This window comes from Corapipo altera, unplaced genomic scaffold, assembly GCF_003945725.1.
Source record: "Corapipo altera isolate COAL_440 unplaced genomic scaffold, ASM394572v1 101, whole genome shotgun sequence".
Classification (NCBI taxonomy): Eukaryota; Metazoa; Chordata; class Aves; order Passeriformes; family Pipridae; genus Corapipo; species Corapipo altera.
Window position 1 is genome coordinate 500554 of NW_020884984.1, and position 22807 is coordinate 523360.

The following is a 22807-nucleotide window of genomic DNA, read 5'->3' on the forward strand; positions in this document are numbered from 1 at the left end:
TTCAATTGGGATGTGCTGGAGTGAGTATTTGTGTGGGGAGGAGGGGGCAGTGTCCTGATGCTCAGCAGTCATCACGGGCCTTCCCTAAGCTCCAGGCAATGGTCTCGGGGTGTCTTGTGCTTCTCTCTGGGTCTTGTTCTGAAGGAGGGGAAACCACACTCCAAAGGGTAGGAAAAGAGGCACGTGAGCCAATATTTATTTCTTTGCTTTCCAGTTAAGGCACTGGTTTCGTTATTGATCCAGCAGTATACTCACAAGGATTTATATTATATTCCCTGTGGCCACGTGCATTTACTCTAAATTTATGTTTTAATTTCGTAGGCCTTAGAGTGTGTAATTTCAAAGGTTTTTTTCTTCATCAGACTCTGATAATTTAGTGAATGAAACACAATAATATTGTAGGCAACATAAGGCTTAATCAGTAACAGAACTTGAAAATGGTTATTATGGCCAAATGGCTCAGATGTTAGATAAGGAGGGATTTCTGCCTGTGCAGGCACGTGCTGACAAGATCTATACAAACTGTTATTTTCCAAAAGATTAGATAAACAAAAACTGTTTTAAAAACCAAAAGAAATGCAAAGCAGAAAATCAGACTTTTAGCAGCTTGGTCATAAATATCTAAACCTTATATAGAGAGTAGACCAAAATGGCTTTATTTTAGGAGGGTATTAATTTAAAACACGTGTTCTTTGGGGCTTTTTTTTTTGTATCTGACATACTGGCCTGTAAATATGAATACATCTTAGTCCATTTTTATTTCAAGATATTGTATAAAATTTTAGCTAGATGCCTAAACAAAACTGCTGAAAATTAAAGCAAAAACCACAACATCTTTCCCATTAAGGAAGCCTAGAGAAAATTCTCACCACCATTTTTTAAATAACTATTTTATTTGACAGTGTAATGAAAGCTGTAGTGAAATCTGCCTTGGGCTACAGATGCAGAGACTTTTTTAGAGGTCTTCTCTCTCTCTTTCCTGTGCCTTATTAAAAGCTGCCTTCTTACAGTCCAAGCCCCAGCAGAAAGCAAGGGAAGCACCTCCAGAGCAAAGCCTGGAGCCAGGCTGAGGCTGCAGAGTCATGGAATGTGGCTGGCTGGGATGCAATCCCTGTTCAGCATGAGTCACCGCTGGCCACTCGGTGATCATCTGCATTTTGCAATTATGAGTCAGACTAGGGGGAAGACTCTCCAGAAAGTGTGTATTTTTAATTTTTTTTTAAAGGGAACAGTACAGGTTCAGGACGAGATGGATTCTAATCTTGGCTGATCTTTAAGGTCCCTTCCAAGCCAAAGTGCTCCGTGATTCCATGATGCATTTTGTGATCCTGAACAAATCCCTTGCCCTCAGCACCTCAGGCAGAGGTGTGTCTCTGTCTGTAAGGAGGTGAATTGTTAAGAACAAAGTCAGGATCACCTGCCTCCAACCCCCCAGCAATCCTTTTATTGGAATGAATGTGTTCTGAGCTGTTCCAGCCAAGCTTTGGGGTGAGGAGCTCCCTGTAAGCAGTTCTCTGCATAGTGCTCTGAAGCTTGCCTGCAAATGGGAACAGGGTATTTTCTCTTAAAAAAAAGACAATAAAATAGCGTTTCATCCTAAAAATCATATTTACAGATTGAACGTAGATTTTGTCAAACTCATATAGCTCCATGTGAGTCCATAGAAAAGATTCTTTAAAAGATGATCCTTCTTCTGTTACACAATTTATTTTCAGATCACTTGCTTTGATTTGTGTTCAGGTTTCCCTGATCCTGTAAATTTGGATATTTTAGTTATTTGATTCCTTGAGCTTAGAAAATATTCATGAGAACAGCCTAAATTTTTGACCAGGTGCAGAACAGTGACCACAGTGATTTATCTGCTGTCTCCATAGTTCATGTAAAACCTTTTGAGACCCCTCCCATTCTGTTGTTGGCCAGCATGTTTCTGGAGGTCCTTAATTGCATTAATTAGTTCATTTTGACTCCAGCTGGGCTGCACATGTGCTCTACACCTTTGAAGGAGAAAAGGGTTTTGGTGTTACAGAACTTGGAAGAGGTGGGAAGACTGAGGGCATTATTGCAGAACTGATGAGGAGGTTTAGGTGTGGATTGGAAAGCCTAAAGTCTTCTGCATAAAGGGAGAAATATTCCAGGCAAGGGGAATAAATTTTTTAGTTATTAATTTGTTAGCTACAGTTTTACTGGAAGAAAAATAGGATCTATTCTCATTTGTCATTGTAAACCTACACATTTAAGAAAAAGCTTTTAAAAGGGGATTGTGCTTTCAGTGGTTTCTGCAGTACAGTAATTCATGTCTGGTTATTTAAAAACTAAAAGGTAAGTTTAAAGAAAGGAAATTTATAACCTTCTGATTTTAAAACAGTCTTTAAACAAAGTATTAGAATGACATAATTCACATTGTTGATTAAATTAAAATAGTTCCTTTTTTTTATTTTTTGTCAGCACTGTATTTTCTGAGCAAGAAAGTAATTATTTCTCCATGAGTGTTAACTGAAAGACATGGCAAATGATGGGGAGATGAGAATTACAGTGATAATAAGAGAGTATCCAAACAGGGTTATTTTTTTTCTCTGCATGTAAGAACGTTCCCAGACACAGAGCCATTTGGTGCAGAGTGTTGTGCCTGCTGCAGGCTGTTTGAGATATGATATAAACTATTTATTATTGTTGTAGGCATTGTGATGGTTGATTGGCCTGGAAGTACGAAACTAATAATTATTGTTGGCAGTGGTACATCCCTTAAATTGGTCAGACATTTGTCATTCCAGCAGCTCTTCTGTTAAAAAGGGAGAAGGTTCTGCTCACACATTCTCATTGATCCCTTGTTTGCAGCCTTCACAGTTACCTACAATTACTGACATTGCTGCTGACAGTTTAAAGGACAATTCCATGAATCTCTGTGAGATGGAAAATCGAAAGGTTTTTTGTTTTGAACTCTTCCCTTTGGTCTTGTGCTGTTAGAAATGAAGAGGCACAATGGAATGTGTTTCTCTCCTAGCTGTGTGGTGGATGAGATGGACTTCTCAACCATGGAACTGGATGAAGCACTCAGGAAATTTCAGGCTCATATCCGTGTCCAGGGAGAAGCCCAGAAGGTGGAACGGCTCATTGAAGCTTTCAGGTATGAGACTGAAATCAGCCTCTCAGCCACCAGAAACTGCTGCTGTCTGACAGGCCAGCTGGAGAACTGGGCAGGTTGAGCAGATCCAAGTTATTTCCCTGCTTATTTGCAGTGTCTTCTTGAGCTACCAACAGTTTCAAATAAATGTTGTTTGTGGGGCTTTTGCTAAGTGTGAAATAGGAAGTTTCCTTTGCTGGTGCTCTTCATAAATGGCATCTCTATTAACAGAACAAGGTTTCTCTATTAAAAGTTCTTTCTGGCACCAGTTGAAAAGATATCCAAGGATTTTTGAATGTCTCTAACAATATATTTGGATATAGTACTTTATATGAGTGAAATTATGAGCCCATTTACATTTTAGAGTATATATGCTCCCAACTTTTTATTAAGCAATTCAACAATAGTGGAAAACAGAGCATTAACTTGTCAGTGTTTAACACAGGTGTACTTTATCCCAGGCAGGATAAGATGGAAATCACCCTGTGGCAGTAAGCCAGAATCAATGCTGTGTTCTTACCTGCTGTCAGGGCATTAGTCACTGAGAAAAATGAAATCCTGAAGTTACTGTAGCTCAGAACGTGTACTAAGAGGTGAAATGACAGTGGTAGTAGAAAACAAAAGCCTTCCACATTCGAGGACTGGCTCATGAAAATTTGTGGATGGAAAGCTAAATATATGTATGGAACACCAGTAATAGCTTGCTCAGCCTCTGGAATGCAGCAGTTGGTTTATTTGGTGGAATTAGAGAAGTAATTCCTGGCTCTGACAGCTTCCACTCTGTGTTTTTTTCCAGCCAGAGATACTGTATCTGCAACCCAGGGGTGGTGAGACAATTCCGCAATCCCGACACCATCTTCATCCTGGCCTTTGCCATCATCCTGCTCAACACAGACATGTACAGCCCAAACGTGAAACCAGAGCGGAAAATGAAGCTGGAGGACTTTGTCAAGAACCTGAGGGGTGAGAAAACTCTGACAGGGAAGGTCTGAAAAGCTTTTCCCTGTAACTGTCATTGGAGGGACACCACTGTCGTCTGGGAAAAAGGCAAAATACAGGGCACTTGATGCTGATTTGACCTGACTTGAAGCTGCTGCCATTTTTACAGGCTTTAATTATTTCTGAAATAGTGAAAACAGGATTAATTATGTAGTATTTTGTCATTTTTATCGTGTCTTTTTTGAGTGGATGTATTGTCGGGTCCTTTTATTCCCACACACATATATGTGTGTGTGTGTGTACGTATGCATATGTGTATACAGATATGTATATATATTTTATATATATATATATATATATATATGTATTGAGGAACAGAAATCACTCTGCCCTGACGAGAACTTTTGGAAATAAATCAGATATTTAAATTCTCACCAAGTAAAAACAAAATCCCATCTCCAAGACCTTCCTGAAAGGTGTGAGTAGCCCAGAAATTTCATTTTGATTTCTTCATTGGTGTATTTTCTGATCAAGACATCATCTGCCAGGCTATGGCCCACCTAAGCTTGCAATTAGATTGCCAGAAAAATACAGGTATTTTTTCAAGTCTGTATTTCAGATCTTTCTATCCTAGTTCTTTGTGGTGAAAGAATTTTTTGTGAAATATCAGCTCAGCTCTTTCTAACAGGAAGAAGTCACTGAGTAGAGCTGAAAGTGGGCTGAATGGCAGAAAAAAAGAACCAAGTTGCTTCATATATAAAGATGAATATCTCTGTATAGGCACACCTCAGGTGCAGGGCAGTTTGTATTCATGTGTGCATGTGGCACTTTCATTTTAGCACAAGTGAAAACAAAATACTTGTGGTGTTCTGCAATTTCAGATCTTGAGAATGCAAGTCCTGTTTGGTGCTTTTATTCCCTGAGATTTATACAAGGCAGCAATGAACAGCCTGTGCTCAGCAGATGTTTCAGCTTAGCAAAGTTGAAGTTAGTGCTGAGATTTTGTCATAAAGTCCACAGATATTCAAAAAGGCCTGATATTCATCTCTTGGCATAACAGTGCAGTTACATGAGTTGTGTTTTATGCAGTACATTCTCTCTGATCTCCAGCATGAATACCAGCAATTTTTTATTCTTGCAGGCGTTTTTGTGACAGGTTACCCTGCCTGTAACTTTAAATCACTGCACCACAAAGGTGGTCTGTGGGAGGCCTGGTGGTGTGGAACAAAACAGAGGCAGTTTTGCTTCCTTCTTTCTGCAAAGAGACTGTATTTTATCGCAGTATGTTTTATGTGAGCAGTTGTTCCACTGGGTGACAAAATATTCTGAATGGGAGATAAGAGTTTGTTGCTTTAAAACCTGTTTACAAAATAGACATGCATCTCCCTGTCCCCAGGAAATGCAGCTTTAAGTCACTTAGTGAAATTGGACTCCTTGCACTGCTATTAAAAATTCAGGATGGAGCATTCAGGGCTGTGTGGCGTTTGTTAGGATGACATGCCAACGATAACCACACAGTGCTAAACAATAATGTGGTATCTGGGCTATTTGCTTGATTTGTTTTTCCAGAGTAAATTAGTTCTTTTTGAAATCTTACAAGAAATATTGGTTAAATTAACTTTACTGGTTGTTCATAAGGTTCTCACGTAGGAAATTATTTTCTGAACAGCGCCAAGTAATACTGAGACAGAGGCAAAATGGAACAGTTCTTCTGCTTCCTCCCAGTGGGGTATATTCCTAGGAGGAGGTCAGATGGAGGTTTTAGCGTCTATAGAGTAATTTAATTCATTGGAGCTTTGATAACAAGCAGAGGAAACTTGAAAGAAAAAAAAAAAGCATAGAAATTAAGCTCTTAATGGCTTAGTTTTAGCTTTGAATTTTAAAACAAAAATTCCAACCTGTGTAATTTCCATCAATGTCTCGATGCTTTTGGACAAAAATCAGTGTTTGAAGAATGAGTAGCATCACTTCTGCTGCCTCGGTGGAGGAGGACAAGGACACGGAGGAGGTGTTGGCTAACGGGCACTGGGAGCTGTAGAACACAGGGGCAGTCAGGCAGCAGTGGCATCACTGTGAGCAGGGAACAGCAAAGTGCTCCCGTTTTTAGCCTCTCCTTGCTGAGAGCGCTGTCTGTGAGAGCCCTGAGGGCCGGGCTGTGACGGGAGTGTTGGCCCTGCAGGTGTGGATGACGGGGAGGACATCCCTCGGGAGATGCTCATCGGGATCTACGAGCGCATCCGCAAGCGGGAGCTGAAAACCAACGAGGATCACGTGTCCCAGGTGCAGAAGGTGGAAAAACTCATCGTGGGGAAGAAACCGGTGAGTTCCCTGTGCCTGGGAGGTCAGCTGCTTTGGGGGCTTAGGTTTATATCTAGGCTTCTGGGGGAAGCCTGGTTCTATTCTTATTTGAACATGTGGTGGTTCAAATCCTAAAGCCAAGGGCATGGAGGGCAGTGCACAGCATAGAACAGCACAGGAGGGGGTTGCTTAGAAGATAAATTGGTTGCTAAGTGGCAAACTGTCCAAATAATGATTTGCTCTAAGGTTGACTTAAATTCTGGGGCGTTCACAGTGCACGTGGATGTTCTTGTCACAGTCTGGTATTCATGGGTGATGATGTAAGGAGTCTTAAATTCCTTATGTGGAGCTTTACAAGTCTGAAATTACACTGACATATCTGCATTTTAGGCAGTTCTCTTGTTTATTGCAAGAGAATTGAAGTGTTTTGTTAATGTGATGCTGTAGAGAATCATATCTCAAAATTTACACTGTCATTTATGCCTCCATAATTTACAAGAGTAACAGAGAACTTCTGTTCACATCAGCATCTTCATCAGCTCAACAGCTCCCATGACCTGGGATTTGTAAGGGGAGATGGAATCATTTTGTCTCAGAACATATCTGGAAATCAGGTTCCAGGGATTCTAATGCTGGGTTTTAGCATCCAGAGATACCTCTTTTTTTGTTGTGGGAAAAATCCTGAAATACTTTGCTATACAAATAAATCTTCAAAGCATCTATTGGAAAAAGGGAGAGAAAAGAAAGGCCACAGCATTTTACCTTCTAGTTTAGGAGCTGAGTGAACACAGAGGTATTAAAACCAATGTTTTACCAATATTTTAGCAGTATCTAATGTGGAGAGGGCCAGTGGATGATCAGCCCTTCTGAGTTCAAATCCCATGTCAGCAGTCACAAAGGCAGCCCAGAACAAAGAAAAAAACCAAAACAAAACAGAAGACCAGACCTGCCTGTTTTTGAAGTCCTACATCCGTTTTTTATCAGCTCTGGGCAACTTCACTGCAGCAGGGTCTGATGGGTTGGGACATTTGTGATTAAGAAAAAGAACGTGGATCTCAAGAGTCTCCCTATTACTTTTAAAGAGCTTTGAATTGTAATCTCTTCTCAGACAAACCTCAACAGAGGGGATAGGGGAAGGGAATGAGGGACCACCAAAAAAACTAATTTAGGTCTGTATCCCAGTGAAAGACATACTGAGGAGATCTCTGAAGAAGCAGAGAAAAGAAAGCAAAATTTTTTTAATAAAAGCTTTTAACTGATTTTGAGAAGAAGGGAAATAAATATTCTGAAGTCAGTATTTGACAGTCACTTATGCTTTCATATGAAATTTCTCTTCTGTAATTGTTTGGGGATTTGGGTTTATATCCCAAATATAAACATCTCCCATCTTCTTTGGGAGATGTTTTTTTTCCATGGTTCCTTTTTTATTCAGACATGTGGCAATTCAAATCCTAAAACTGATCCCAACCTTGTAAATTAAATGGGATTAAGAAAACAATGCCCTGGATGGAGTCCTGTGTTCAAGGATTCTTATGTTGGGAGACTTTTTAACTGTGTGCAAGAAAATTTGGGAAACAGGCAACAATCTTTATTGATAGATACATTTGTTTTGACTTTATAGGCATTTAGTCATAGTCAGACTGTGACGTATTTATTGCTATGATACAGTTCTGTGTTTCTCTGAAGTTTAATGAACTTGTATATGTCTTTCTACTGTAGATTGGATCTCTGCACCATGGACTTGGTTGTGTAGGTATTTCTCTCATACTCCTTCAAAATTTATAGTCATTGTAACTGGCAGCATTTTCTTAAACTGACAGTAAAGCATTCTTTTACATTGTAAAATTTGAAATCAATGGTGTTCTTTCAAGCAAAATTTTCCTAGTATTGTAGTAATAACTCTGCAAAGTACAAAGATATTTCCCAGAGACTGCTTAATTTATTACCAAGAGTTTTCTAGACCTTTTTAATACACTTTTTATTCATTTCAAATGCTGTTATCACTGTAGAAATTAGACACGTAGTGAAGAATAAACCAATAGGTAAAAATCACAGTTGCACCTCACCTTTGCACCTGGGCCCTGGTGTGTTTATTCTTCCTGGTCCATTTGAAAATTGGATGATACTCTGGAAAGATACTGCCAGTTGATTTTAAGGTTTGCTTCTGAATGTAGAAAATACTGATTCCAGATTAAAGTTACAGGTATATTCAGTAATAAACCTAAAACTACTCTTATAATGCACCATTTTATGGATTTCTTTTGGTATTGTTAGTGAGATCCCATCATGTATGCTGGAAAGAAGTAAAATCTCACTAGGTTGACAGCAGCAGCTTTGGAGATCTCAGCAGATGTTTCCAATAAGGAAATGGAAAATCAGTCTTGATTTTCTTACTGGTGTGAGAAAATCAAACAGCCTGAAACTGCATTTACTTTGTCCTGAGGTCACCATTTCCTTGGTACTGGGGAATGACCAAATTGAATTAACTCAGTGGCTGACAAAAAGTAGCTACAACATCAGTGTGTCCAGCTCCCAAAAGCTGAAGTTGCTTTGCATCTTTTCTTCCGACAAAGATGTGTAAAACTGCTTGTGGAAGCAAAACCCTTTGCTCTGAGCTCCCACTTAATGTCAAAGTATTAAGATTATTAAGATTTTATCATTTCACAAAGTAAAACTCTCTCCCATAGAACTTCCATTGGCATCCACATACAGGAATAAAAGCTGATAGAGAGTATTTGATAGAAGTTTGATGAAGTTTGGATAACATGCATATAAATCTTTTATGTTCCTGTTGTTGGTCCTTTGATGGAAAAATCTAATGGACTTAGAGGTAGAAATATTTGAAGTATTAAAAAAAAAAAAAAAATTCTGTGTATGAAAGAGCTAAATGTTGTTATATTAACCATGGACTTTTGTGTTATCCCAGGTGCTCTCCCTACCCCACAGGAGGCTTGTTTGCTACTGTAGGCTCTTTGAAGTTCCAGATCCCAATAAGCCTCAGAAGCTTGGATTGCACCAGCGAGAAATATTTTTATTTAATGATCTTCTTGTGGTATGTATTTCCAGGCAGGCAGACTTAGAGTGAGGTATTCGGAAATCCTATCTCCAGTTAAATACAGGAGCATTCCTTAAAATAAGTATCTATTATCTGTTACTCTGCACTCCAGAAATCTTGGGATGATTAACAGATTTATATCTTAATTTTCTTAATTCTGTATAATTTGCTTTTAAACTGAAGCCTTTTACTGATTGCTATGCTCTTTTGTAAGGAGGGATTGGATGCAATAGCTTTTACTACAGAGAAAAAAAAAATCACCTCCAGGTTACCCATTTCCCTGATGGATAAACAGAGACGGTCTTTATTCTGTGAATTAAGAATTCAAGGTGTTTGTGGAAAAACAAAATTACATACTACTTTCTATTCCCCAGATGTTCTGTCAACAGATCTGTTTATGCCTCAAAATAGGAAGAGGATATGCTGAAATAGATTTTACAGTTGACTTTACTTTTTAGCGTGCACTTATCCTCACAGACTTTAACTTAACCTAGTCTTCTGAAAAACAGACATACAAAATTAGTGACAGCTTGGAATTATTTGGTTGATTTACTCTTAAAAATAGGAAAATTTGTTGCCCTCTCTTTGGAATGTACCTGAGAACTGAGAACTAAACAAAATGTTTAATATTTTGTTACAAAAAAGACAGGCTTCACTCTCATGGTTTTATTGCGTGTCATTTTTACAAAGCTTCAGACCTTAAATCCAGGAAGTAAATACAGAAATGAATCCTTTTGGTTATGAGTAGATCCTCCTGGTTGTAAATGTGAGCTTGAGTGGGAACTGATGGAACATTGCTGTCTTTGGGCTGCAAGTTTTCTGTCTTTTTTTATTGCTTACTCAGATGTCAATAGTTTTATCAAACTGTTTGGGGAGTAATACAAACCACATTTATCAGTTCCAGTAAAATGCCATCACTAAAAGTTAAAATTAGAAAGAACTAGTAAAAATAAACCTCTTTGTAAAGAGAAAGAGCAGTTGCACTCACCCTTTAGGAGAACCCCAGCACTGATGGTCAGCAGTAGAATGTTACTTCTGTTGTAGCAAAAAGTCAAGGTTTCCACAGACTTGGTGGGACTTTTCCTGTGTCAGGGGCTGTAAAAGGCAGAGGGAAAGCAGGACATCACTGGCTGAGGAGGTGTCAGGCACTATTTGGAGCAGCACAGACCCGCAGCGGGTGTGGAAGGTCACGGTGAGAACGAGGGCTGAGAATTAACCTGGTGTGAGGAGGTCCTGCCTGGAGTCAGATGGAAGAACAAAGGGTGAAGGAAAGTGTGGTAGCAGCTGCTTTTTGAAGGGTAATTTAAACCTCTTTGTGATAGCACGTGCAGTGCACAGTAAGGATGCAGAGGGTTTTGTCTTTTTAGAATTTCAAGAAGTCAGATTTCTGGAGAATGGAGGACACAAAGGCTTTGTTTCTGGATAAAATATTAACTCTTCTGCTTAAGAGATATGGTGCTGCAGAGTTAGCTTTGTTTCTTCAGTAGCAGTAGATTAAATACAGCAGTTGCATTTAAAAAAAAAACCTGCAATTAACATATTCTCTGGCAGATTATAGCTTTCTTTTGAATAAAGTGTTTTCTCTTATTCTAATTCTTAAGAACAATAATTTTCCACAAGCATACATGGTAAAAGGGGTATTTCATTTTGTTTATTTGGTAACTTTCAGGTGACCAAGATTTTTCAAAAGAAGAAGAACTCGGTTACATACAGTTTTCGACAGTCATTTTCTCTCTATGGAATGCAAGTCCTTCTCTTTGAGAACCAGTGTAAGTATTTCCTGGCTTTTTAAATGAGCCTTTTGCTTAAAAATAAAATAAAAATTAATAAAATAAAATAATGATTGAGCAAAAGAGGTGGACAGGACTTGGCTCTGGATTTCAGAATAAAATTGCTTTGAATTTAACTTAGCCTGAAAGTTTAAAAGAAGATGCTCTCAGCATATGAAACAGCAAGACTGCTGGTTTTTGGTCATTGTCAGAAGCCAAATCTTCCCAAATGTGTTGTTTGTGAATACTGGTAAAGAATAAAATGTTTGTCAAAAAACAAACCCGTCTCTTGCTGAGGCAGCTGCAACTGAATGATAATAAATAATTACTCCTATAGTAATGTGTGCAGTTCAAAGCACTGTTTATTTTCCTGATTTATGTTTTAACTGTGCCCAAGTAATATATGCTCACTCAGATATAAATACAAAGCAGAGAGTTTGGATTCAAGCTTGTATTTTGTGACACCTTTTGTTTATGTCTGTTGCAATCTGCATCAATCCAGTATTCTTTTTATGTTTCATGCTTCTCAAACTTAGGCTTAGCAGACAAAAACCCAACAAAAAACCCCAAATAGTTTGCTAAAGTCCTGCTTTTAAGCCCAAAGGCAGCATCAGTACTAACAGCAGAGTAGAGTATGCTTACACATTCATTCTCTCTTTTGTGCACACATTATATAATATAAAATTCAGTTTTGGGAGGAAGGGCAAATATATCTATCCTAGATTCTACTGAAAATAGAAGAATATATATCTCCTCTGATGTCAAATTAAATAAAATATTGAAAAAGATATATCTCATAAGCATACTAAGTAGAAACACTATTCAAATAAACTTAAAAACATATACAGTGAAACAAGAAGCAAAGAGTTGGATTTCTCCCAGGGAACTGGAGGCATTTTAACTGAGACACTTTAATAGACATAGTTGGGCTTCTAAGTTGAGCTCACTACAATGACTCAGTGAACAGATTGTACTTCTAGTATGGGTGTCTGTCAGGTGGAATGCAGTATTTTCCAGTTGGGAAAGAGAAGTATTTTTCTTCTTTGGTTTGTAAAATTCATATTCTTGGTTTCCCCTGTCCCCAGCAAGCTTTGGGCTCTTTTGGCCACCAGTCAGTAAATCTCTATGTAGCAGCTGTCAGAATCAGCTGCTCTCAAGTGAACAAAATCAGTGTTGCTAAAGCAGAAGCAACAAAAATATTGCTTTGGCTGCTGGTGAGGTTGAACAACATGACTGGCTTTGGTAATAGAAGAATTGACTTTTAATGATAGAAGTCAGGTATCCTGAGGGATGGATGAGCTCCAAAAGGGAGAATAATGTCATGTATGTCTAGAAAATAAACAGGCCAGAAGGGAAGTGTCTTTTACATTTTCAGTCAGTCAGTAACAAAATATAAAGGGGGAGCAGGTCACTGCAGAGAGAGTGTGTCTGAAACCAGTGAACACTGATGTGTCTCCTGATGCTTAATCAATACAGTGTGGAGAAGTATCTGTGGGAATAAAATATATGTGTTTCTTTAGTATGTGGAAAATCCTTCTTGGTTCATATGTGGGGCAGCCCATGTGACTTCACGTTTCCTTGTTTGGTTTCATAAGCATTTTTGGTTTTTCCCCTTAAGTGGTGCACTTTTGTAGAGCTGTTTGCTGCATATCCATGTCAATATTCCCCATGCTGCCTGGAGGGATTCCATGCTCCCCTCCTGTGAGCCTGCCCAGCACCAGCCTCCTTTGTCTCTTCTTCTGTGCACGATACTGAGAGCAGACCCCACAGAACCCCCAAACTCCTCCTTCCCTCTGGACCCTTTGAGCCTTGTGGTACTTGCACTGTTTTCCCCTTAGAATGGTGAATGGACTTGCTTCACTTTCAGTTGCAGCTCTGATTTGGATGTTATTCTTCTAAAATTAAATCTGGAATAAAAATTTGGAAGTATTCTTCTAAAAAAGAGCAGCATTTGCACTTGTCTCCCAATAGCTGAAGTCTTGTTGAAACCTGATGGCTTTGAGGGGAGGGAAGCTGCCTTACATCATCTGCTGGCTCTTGAGGGAATGAGTTTTAGTGCCTGGGAGCCCTTGAACTTCGGCTTCAATACTTAAGTAAATATTTGAGAGCTGTAGCAAACCAAGAAGGTAAAACAGCTGAGGAAAAGAAAACACTGTGAGTTAAAATTCATATTTTGAGGTTTTCTGACACTCCATTTCTACAGGTCTGTGCTTCAAGCAAAGACTGGTTCTGTTTTCTAGAGCAGAATTTATCTTCTTTATAAATATCCTCCTGTAAATGAATCTCCTCAACCAGGAGATATTTTTGACCAGCTGTTAAAATTTGCATTCTCAGATGTGCAGCTAGAAAAGAAGCAAAGACAGTCTGCCAAAAAATCTCTACCTTTTGTTTTGAAGTTGCCCATAGTATGGGTCAAGAGGGGTGAAAAAACAACAAACAAACCCTTTTACTTCTTCAGTATGTAATCTCACAGAGAATTTTAACTTTGTTTAAAAAAAAAAGAAAAGTAGGATTGTCAGGGAACACAACTCAGTAGGAAAGATTGAAAGCTGTCCTTGCTAGTGTGTTTGTCTTCCTGCAAATGTTACAAGTAGAACAAGTTTGATGTACTTGAGATGTCTTCAGGTAGTTTTTACTCAGCAAAACTTTGACCACAATTTTATTAAGATAGGTAATGGGATCTGTTCCATGAAACAAAAATTATCCCCTTATTTTTTTGCCTTTTCTGGTATTTTTCTTTTATATTGTACATTGTACCTTAAGGGTAACAGATAAAGACTATCTTCCAGGATTTAGTCAGCATCTTGACAGTTGAGCTGTTCCAGTGTATCTTAGGGATTTTCATTCTCATGCTGTGCCATCAAACTTTTATTTTTCTGACTTTGTGCCCTCTGTGGTAATATTAGTAAAAAGCCTTGAATTTTAGTGGGGGTTTTTTTATTAGAAGAAAAGGAATTGGAATAATCAGAGCTTAGTTTTTCCTGCCTTTTCCTTCCAGATTATCCCAATGGTATCCGGCTCACGTCAGCCGTGCCGGGAGCAGATATCAAAGTGCTCATCAACTTCAATGCCCCGAACCCTCAGGACAGGAAGAAGTTCACAGATGATTTGAGGGAGTCGATTGCAGAAGTTCAGGAAATGGAAAAGCACAGAATAGAGTGTAAGTACAAAGGTACATAAAATAGAGCACTGTCAGGCTAATCCTAGGAAGGCAATTCTGAGTATGTGTATAACCCATTAGAACACCTTAAAAGTTCCAAATAATAGGGTTTTCTTCCACAAGTCTGACTCTAGAAAGAGGAAAAACCCAATGATATGTTAAGGCCCAGCTGAGTTCACTCACTGCTGGAGTGGAATTTTAGCCTGGACAAACTAAATAGCAATGGACAGGGTAGAGGTGGATTTGTGAATTGTAGTATAAATTACAGCAAGAATTTGAGGTATAATTTACATCACACTGAAATTCTCAATGATGGCCCTTCAGATAAGTTTCACAGGATTTTTCTTGATTTCCATGTTGTTATTTTTTTGTTTTCTCAATGAGGTAACCGTGGTACAATTTGATATATTTTGCTGAAAGTTCCATGAGTGTCTAAACATGAAATTTTGTCTCCTGTTTTTCTAAGAGGCTGTGTGTGTTGCAACATAAATCTGTTAGTACAGAAGTGAAGCTCCTGTCTCTTATTCACAGTAATACCTGCTCACACACAGAAATTGGGATGTTTCCATGTTCTATGATAAGTCTGTACTCATGGAAAAGCTCCTTACTGGAATTTAGATCTTGAGGACTCTTTCCAGTTTCCATTTTAAGCTCAAATGATGAAGTTTCCTTGTTCGTCTAAATTTTGTCTTTATTGTGCTTATTTTTCATTTTCCTAAGTTTGGCAAGATTTGAAGGAAAAAGAAGGTGTGAATATAAAAATGAAAGATAAATCAAGGAATAACAGGAGATATTCAAACATCCTGAATAATATATTGGTTTAAAATATGACAGTGGATTTAGTGTACTGGTTGCTCGTGACAGCCTTTGTGAGCAGAAGTAACAATTCCCCCAGAGGCTGGTTGGCACTGCCCAGGCTCCCCAGGGCAGTGGGCACAGCCCCAAGGCTGCCAGAGCTCCAGGAGGGTTTGGATGATCCTCTGGGGCACAGGGTGGGATTGTTGGGATGTCTGTGCAGGGCCAGGAGTTGGACTGATGATCGCTGAGGGTCCCTTTCAGCTCGGGGTGCTCCATGATCTGTTCTCCGATCCCGCGTTTAATCGATAAACGTGAATTGCAAAGTCGCCGTCTCTGTTTCAGCCGAGCTGGAGAAGCAGAAGGGGGTGGTGCGTCCCAGCATGTCCCAGTGCTCCAGCCTGAAGAAGGACTCTGGGAATGGGACCCTGAGCAGGGCCTGCCTGGATGATAGCTACGCCAGCGGGGAGGGGCTGAAGCGGAGTGCGCTGAGCAGCTCGCTCAGAGACCTGTCCGAAGCAGGTAAGCGCTGCATTTCCTCCCTTGCTCTCTGCATGCAAAGATGCCTCAGTGAAAGCCTCCACAAACAGTAGTGCTGAAATCTCAACCATTTTAAATAGCTCCTCTGTCCCAGTTCCTGTTTCATTTCTGTTTGTTTTTCGCCCTTGTTCTGTTAAGGGTTTGAAAGCATTTAAACTGCTGTCGGTTGCTATAGATACTTCTAGAGGAGAGTGAAGACAGGAAAAATTGTAAGTTTTTGATAAAAAAAAAAATTAGTGACTTGGGCTAGGAGTAATTCAGTTTTTCTTTCTTTTTTTCACCCCCTTTGCTTCTTCCCCTTCATACAGTAGGCTTAGAAAGAAAAGGAAGGAAACTGGTCTCTGTGCAATGACCGCTTTCTGTGTATTCTGTGCTCAAACGTTCTGTGCTGCCACCTTGATGAATGAAATGGAGTGAAGCCTTACTAAATTCTGTCCAGAGCTCTGTAATTCAAACACAGCGTGTCCCTGATGCTCTTTTATTGGTTTGTAACTCAGATACAGCTCCTAATTCTTGCAAGAGGGGTTGTTGTGAAGTTCTCTTAACAATATAACACAAGAAGCCCCAGTGAACAAGAATTCTGATATCCCACAAAACCTCTGCTGTGTGATCAGTTTTATTAACTGAGTAATGCAGCTAAAGGCTGCAAAGCAGGGATGGTGGGATTTTTTTAGGCAAAGAAAGCCAGGGGAAGCTTAGCATGTTTTTATTTGATGATTTGCCTCACACCTGGCATTCTCATGTAATCTTTCAGTTTTAAAAATGATTCTTGTCATTTACAAGAGCTCATATCTGAACACCATGTCCACTATTCAGAAAGTACTTCTGAGGATAGTAGCAACTATATATTTTTTAATTATCTGGTTTTAGTTCATAGTCTGTGTTACATACTCTGCTTTGTTCTTTTAATTGTAGTGATGATGTACAGTATAGTCGTAATTTCAATATTCTGTATATCTTTGGTAGTAGACATCACTTACCTTTTCCCTTTTTTTAACTAAAGAAGAGATTTTAGCTCTGCTGCAATAAATAAAATTGTTGTAAACTGAAATTATAGCCTGTGTTTTGTGGGTATATGTGTGTGCATACAAATATGTAGAGAGTGAGCTCTTTCAATTCTTTTCTTCTCTGTTTAGGCTTTCATACTCATATGTCCATTTGCTTCATTAAAAAAGACATAGGACCTTGATCCAAAATCAGGCTGAAGTTGAATATTGGTGCTTCATTGGCCCCAGTGCATTTTAGATCAAGCCCCTGGTCTTCACCACTCTTAAATCTCAGATTTGAGGATACTTCATCATCCTTTTTGTTGTTTTGGTTTTATTTCATTGAAATGAGAACTACCATATTGTCAATATGTGAGTTCGGTTGGTATCTGTGCCCCTAAATGTGATTTCTGATTGACTTTTTCATTCCATCAGAATTATTCATCCCTCTCTTTCAAACATTGCCATGTATTTAAATTCATTTTATGGGTTTTATTCAACATTTATTCAAGCATTTGTAATCATGAACCCATTCCATGTTTCCACAGGGCATGCCTACGACTGGCATGCTCGTTCCTGAAAATAACTTTTTTCCATAACAAAAAGTAGAAATCACTCACAGACTGCAGGGTTTATCAATGAGTTTGTTAAACCCAACTAAACTTAATTTTAACTTGCAATAGCTGAGAATTATGGAGAGTTTCTGTTTGGTCTTGTGCAGTGCAACTGGCTTGAGAAATGACATGCCTGTTATTGCTTTGGTAGTCGGTGGAGTAACTTCAGTGACATGAGACAGGTCCTTTCTGCCTTTTCTCAGGGAATAGCTTGCATGTGAGGCTAATTTTATGTTTTAATACGAGGGTCAATCCATAACAAAACAGAGATACCTCAGTTAGGAAGATGCTGCACCGCAGTGATGATACGATATTAAATTGCTTCTATAAAACAGTATGGAGTCAGGTGCCTCAATTCTTCTTTTTCTGGATGAAACACAGGGTCAGCAAGGAGCAGGAACGAGAGTAGTGGGGCTGTGTGTGGACTTGTGTCTGTCTGTTGGAAAAGACACAATGCAAGTGGATTTTTTGAGAGGTCCTTTCTACATTTAATCAGAAATAAATCTAATAAACCTGAGAAAATGGCCTGGTTGCATATTTATGCAGTAAGGCAGATAATTGTCCAGTGAACACTGCAAAAAACAAATTTTTAACTGTTTATTCAACGAAGGGGAAATATGACTGACCAGCATTTTGGCTGCAAGGGTACATGACTGAACTGTTTAAGAAGTAGTCCCCCAGACACCCCAGCAGTAAATGGTGGCTGTGGAAAGTCACTTGAAATGTCCCTCTCGGAAAAGATTGTGATTCCTAAGCTGCTTAGATCCAACAAATGCTGATGTCCTGAATGATTCTGACTCCTAAACTGGAAATCAGAGAGAAAGACAGGATTTCTCTGTCAGGAAACAATGTCAGGAGTCGTTTCCTGACGGTTGTTCTTCAGTGTGAAAACTGAACTCAGAACTGTGCAAAGGATCTGTGTGAGGGTCTCAGTTTGAAAGACAATATTGTTCACTGGGGATTGTCAGTTCTTTCTGTGGAATAAAGAGCAGAATGTGGCAACCAACTGCTCCAAGATGTGACTGTGTCCAAAAGTATTTAGTGCTTTATTTTTTTCTCAAAAGAGAAATGTATCATTTTTATTGCACATTCTTGAGGAACTGAATTTATTTGTCCCAGACTTGGAAATTCTTAATTTACAGAAAAACATTAGAAGGCAGACAAATATTAATGCAGCTAAAGCTGGGGTTTGTCAGTTCTGATAGTGTTCTGGGCACTTCACCTCTTACTCCCTGTACAATTACACAGTGAGAGGTTTACAGACAGATGTGAAAGGTGTGATGCCCATCAGGGCCATTGGGCCACGAGAAGAATGATTTGGTCACCAAAGCAGAGCAGGGAAGATTAGAATGGTTATGTTTCCATTTCTGTGTCTCTCCTAAATTTCTGGACTGATTTTAGGCAAGTCAGTGCCAGTTCCAGCCACTCAAAGTGGCTGGAGGCCCCAGTGCTTTCACCTTGAGTTCACAGTGGGGAACTGTGGAAAGCAAACCTTGTGCTTCCCTCACCTGTAAGTGGAAATAATATTTACACACTGCACTGGTTAAAAATTCCAATGTTCTGGTTAGCCCCAGTGATACACAGGTGGCATAGCCCTGTAGTGCTGCAATCTGCACACATGCAGGGTGAGATAATGGTTCCTATTCATATAAGTTGGGCTTGTCTCAAAACAATCACAGAGCATTAAAGACTCCTCAAAAACCAAAGCAAAACCATAAAGTAGTTCCAGAATTAAAGGTCTATTTGCATATTGCCTATAAACTCAGCCAACCTTTAACTTTTAAAATGTTTGTTTCTAGCTTCAAAAAAAACTTTCTTATTTTTTATGTTTAGCAGTTTTATAATGCATTTTTAAAAAATTTCTTATATTCCAAAATGTAATGGAAAAGACTGTGGAACTTCTCAGCATTGTAATCCCCTTAAAAAGACTCTGAGTTGATGGAATTACAGAATCCCTTAATCTCTTGGATCAGTCTGTGCTGAGATGGTGCAGTCCCTGGCTCCTTCCTCATACCATGCAGGCAGGGTTCATTTTTCCCTTCCTCTCCCTTGGATTTTGCTGCAGAGGATACCAGGAATCTTTGACTCCCTTGCTAGAAGAGCTTTCCAAGTAGGGAGAGATTTTTCCTGTCTCTTCCCTTGTCACTGTTGTAACATTTCCTATTTTTCCAAGGAATAACAACAGTAAAGGGGTATGATAGAACTCACTGGGTGCTTTAAATAAAGCTGGTTTGTATGAATTAAATCTTTGGTGACACGTTTATGATAATACCAAGCCATTTTAAAGACACCCCACACTGTCCCTAAACACCTTGTTATCACCAACTTTTCTGTCTTATGGAAGAGACACTGTTTCACAAAGAAAACAAGGTGAAAATGAGGAGGTTACAAAGAGTCTTTTCCCTCTGGAAGGGGGTATCTCTGAATTAATGACTAGAGCATATTTTAATCTTTTTTCCACACTTTTTTTCTCAGGACATACAAAGCTAGATGATAATATATTTTTTAGCTAGTGTATCTCACTGGCACAGAAGATAGTTTCAAGAAATACAGGGTAGCAGTGAGAAATACTTCCACTTACTGGAATGATAATGATAATACCTGTGCATATACAGGACATATCATACTTATATAAGTTAAAGATATTTCTTATAAAGAATATTCATATCTAACATCAGTGAATTACTGAGATGAATTAGAAAAGGTTAAATTAATTGAAATTTAATTTTATAAAAATAAATTATAAACCACTCTAAGTAGCAGCCTTAAAAATTTTGTGTTAAATATTTGCTTATTAAGCAAAACCAGTCTTCAGATTTAATAATTAACACCCTGCTTTTTAGCACAGCTGCTAATCTGCCAGTACATGCTTAGATGCAATTCTAGTCAAGGGTCACCATTTTCTTGAAATGCATGTGAAGGCTGAAGTTCTGGGGAGACATTTTTGAGATGGGATGCCATCCCAAGGACCAGGGAACTGTCTGGAATAAACACACCTTGGCAGGGGGAACACTCCTGGGGATTCAGTTAATAGCTCTCATGTCACACTGTATGTCAGGACAGAATTGGGCTCAGTTTGGTTTTAGGAACACAAACAAGGGCTCTGTACAGGGATAGTGCCCATCTGAGGGGAACTGCAGGCTTTAAAAAGGATTTTTCTGTGTGTTCTTGGCTTTGCCCTGGAGTTATTCTGAGCACAAATCCATCTGTCTCTGTCCGTATATGCTGTGTCTGTGGTTATTTTAGTAGATGTGACTCCTGCCACACGCAAAAGGCATCAGATTTTCCTGTTTTCCTTCGTTTTTGGCCACATTGAATGACCCATGTCAGCTCTCAGTCTTATTTGCAATACTGACTGCTAAGAGGTGACTGTCTTTCTCAGTGTGTTTGCATCAGCAAGCAAGAGCGATTTGAGTGTTAATCAGTACTAATCCCATTGTCAGAGCAGAAAAATATCAAAGCCTGACTAGAAGTGAAAATAAGGGATTACCAAAACCAGGTTTTCTTAGGGGGTTCCTAAGGTAGTTCAGTTATGGTTTGGCTGAGGCTAAAACTGCAGCAGACCCTGTCTAGGGGAATTGTTCCAAATTCCACCAAACTGAACAAAACACCTTGACCACAAATCCCCTCGATTTAATGTCACTGGAGAGGGATTTGTCCTGGGGAGCAACTCTGTGATAATGAGAGAGGGGGAATTGTTCCAGTAGCCTAAAGAGAACTGTAGCTCTTAGAGAAGCTTGTGTTTCAGGGCAGCATCCTGGGAGAGGCCGGGTCAAAGTTATGCTTATGAATTCAACAGCTGGTATTTTTTGATCACATTACAAGTCTAAATTGGTCTATGGAAGGGTCTGTCAAGAAGGGTGAACCTCCCAGGAATCGCTGTTTTGTCCCAGTTCTCTAGTTCTGATCCCAAGTGGCTTTGAGGTGTCCCTGATGAGGGTATACCACTCATTGGTTTGGTGATGCTGAAATACTCACATTCTCCCCCAAAACCACCTCTTAGAGTAGAAGATTCTGAAGACAGCAATGTAGCAATGCAGGGTAGAGGTTGTCTTTGATATCTGGCCTTGTAGGAAAGCAAGGAGAGAACACTGAGAAGACTTTGGTTTCTAAAAGCATGTAGATTTTAGGGAAGCTTTAAGCACCTGATCACTCAAAGGTTAGCTTTGTTTATGCACCCTGCCAGTACAGTGTTCTGAAACTGCACAAAGCAATGCTCAGCAACCTGTCTTCTAAAAAAATCTTTATTTCCACTGCAGCCATGTGCTATTTTCTCTCCTGTGAAATGAGAAATAAAATCTGGGATCCTGTGTCCTATTTATAGCCACCGAGGTCTTTTGGCTCTTTAGTCTGGTGTTTCACGGGTGGTTTTAGGCAAACGTCTCTGCAGTTTGAGACTGTTGGAGAACAAATCCAGCATACTTAAAGATAAAGCACTGCACAGCTAAACAAACAAAACCTAGCCATAATGTCAAGACAGATTCCAGATTTATTGATCAAAAATTAAGTTTAGTTTTTTTAAAACCTCATGAAAGAAGATTATATGAAATCCACTGAGGTTCAGAGCTGAAATTGAAATGATGAAACCAATGCCCCTCACCAGTCCCCCACACTGAATCACAGACTCACAGGATGTGCTGAGTTAGAAGGGACCCACAAGGATCATCCAGTCCAACCCCTGGCCCAGCACAGGCCCATCCCCAAGAGTCACCCCCTGTGCCCCAGAGGATCATCCAAACCCTCCTGGAGCTCTGGCAGCCTTGGGGCTGTGCCCACTGCCCTGGGGAGCCTGGGCAGTGCCCAGCCACCCTCTGGGGGAAGTTCAGACTGTGTCAATATTAAATTTTGCACTTAAATTAATATCACCCCACAAGTATATATCAAAGTGCTTAAAGAAAGAAACTTCACAGCCAATTGGACTCCAGGAAATCAAACAATTTAACATCACTGCTGGTCAACGCCCCAACCACAGCACTAAACACCGACGTTAAACCCACGTATTTTAAGACTTGTATGAACTAAAAAAAAAATCTTTAAACTCCCCCTGCTCGTGTTAGTTGAGTGCCAGCCAAGCAGTGAGTCAGTGCAGAGGGCCCTGCCAGCAGCCCTGTGCCCGTGTGTGCCCGTGGTGTGTCCCTGGCTGTGTGTAGAGCTCCCGTAGGATGCAGGGCAGCAGCTCTTCTCCCCCGGGTGTCGTGTCGGTCTCTAATCTCTGGTGTTGCATGTCCTGGGCAGGCAAGCGTGGGCGCCGCAGCAGTGCAGGATCGCTAGACAGCAATATGGAAGTAAGTAGGAAGTTCCTGATGTCTAGCTGGATGTGATGATGTGCATTTCAAACCTTTCTTTTATATATACATATTTTTTTGCTCTTTTTTCTTCTAACACATAACCTGCCTGCCACAAATAAAATGCATGCCTAGGCTACTCACTCCGTATTCTTCCAGCTTAAAAAGCACTGACAGCTTGTTTTAGACCAATGGCATTTTTGGTTTGAGCTAACCTTGTTCCCTTTGTTCCTGCAAGCATGGTT

General features: G+C 39.6%; 1 protein-coding gene across 11 annotated transcripts in view; it reads left to right on the forward strand.

Annotated features, from left to right (window-relative positions):
• IQSEC1 (IQ motif and Sec7 domain 1) overlaps window positions 1-22807 on the forward strand; it is a 332802-nt gene that overhangs the window by 304258 nt on the left and 5737 nt on the right. For 10 of the 11 annotated variants that reach the window (XM_027666004.1, XM_027666011.1, XM_027666006.1 and 7 more), the window contains 9 exons: window positions 3002-3124; window positions 3918-4084; window positions 6240-6379; window positions 8078-8107; window positions 9285-9410; window positions 11083-11182; window positions 14181-14342; window positions 15483-15659; window positions 22513-22562. In XM_027666004.1, the coding sequence (XP_027521805.1) occupies window positions 3002-3124; window positions 3918-4084; window positions 6240-6379; window positions 8078-8107; window positions 9285-9410; window positions 11083-11182; window positions 14181-14342; window positions 15483-15659; window positions 22513-22562 (1075 nt within the window). The remainder of the gene's footprint in view (window positions 1-3001; window positions 3125-3917; window positions 4085-6239; window positions 6380-8077; window positions 8108-9284; window positions 9411-11082; window positions 11183-14180; window positions 14343-15482; window positions 15660-22512; window positions 22563-22807) is intronic. The other variant, XM_027666015.1, reaches the window with a different exon arrangement.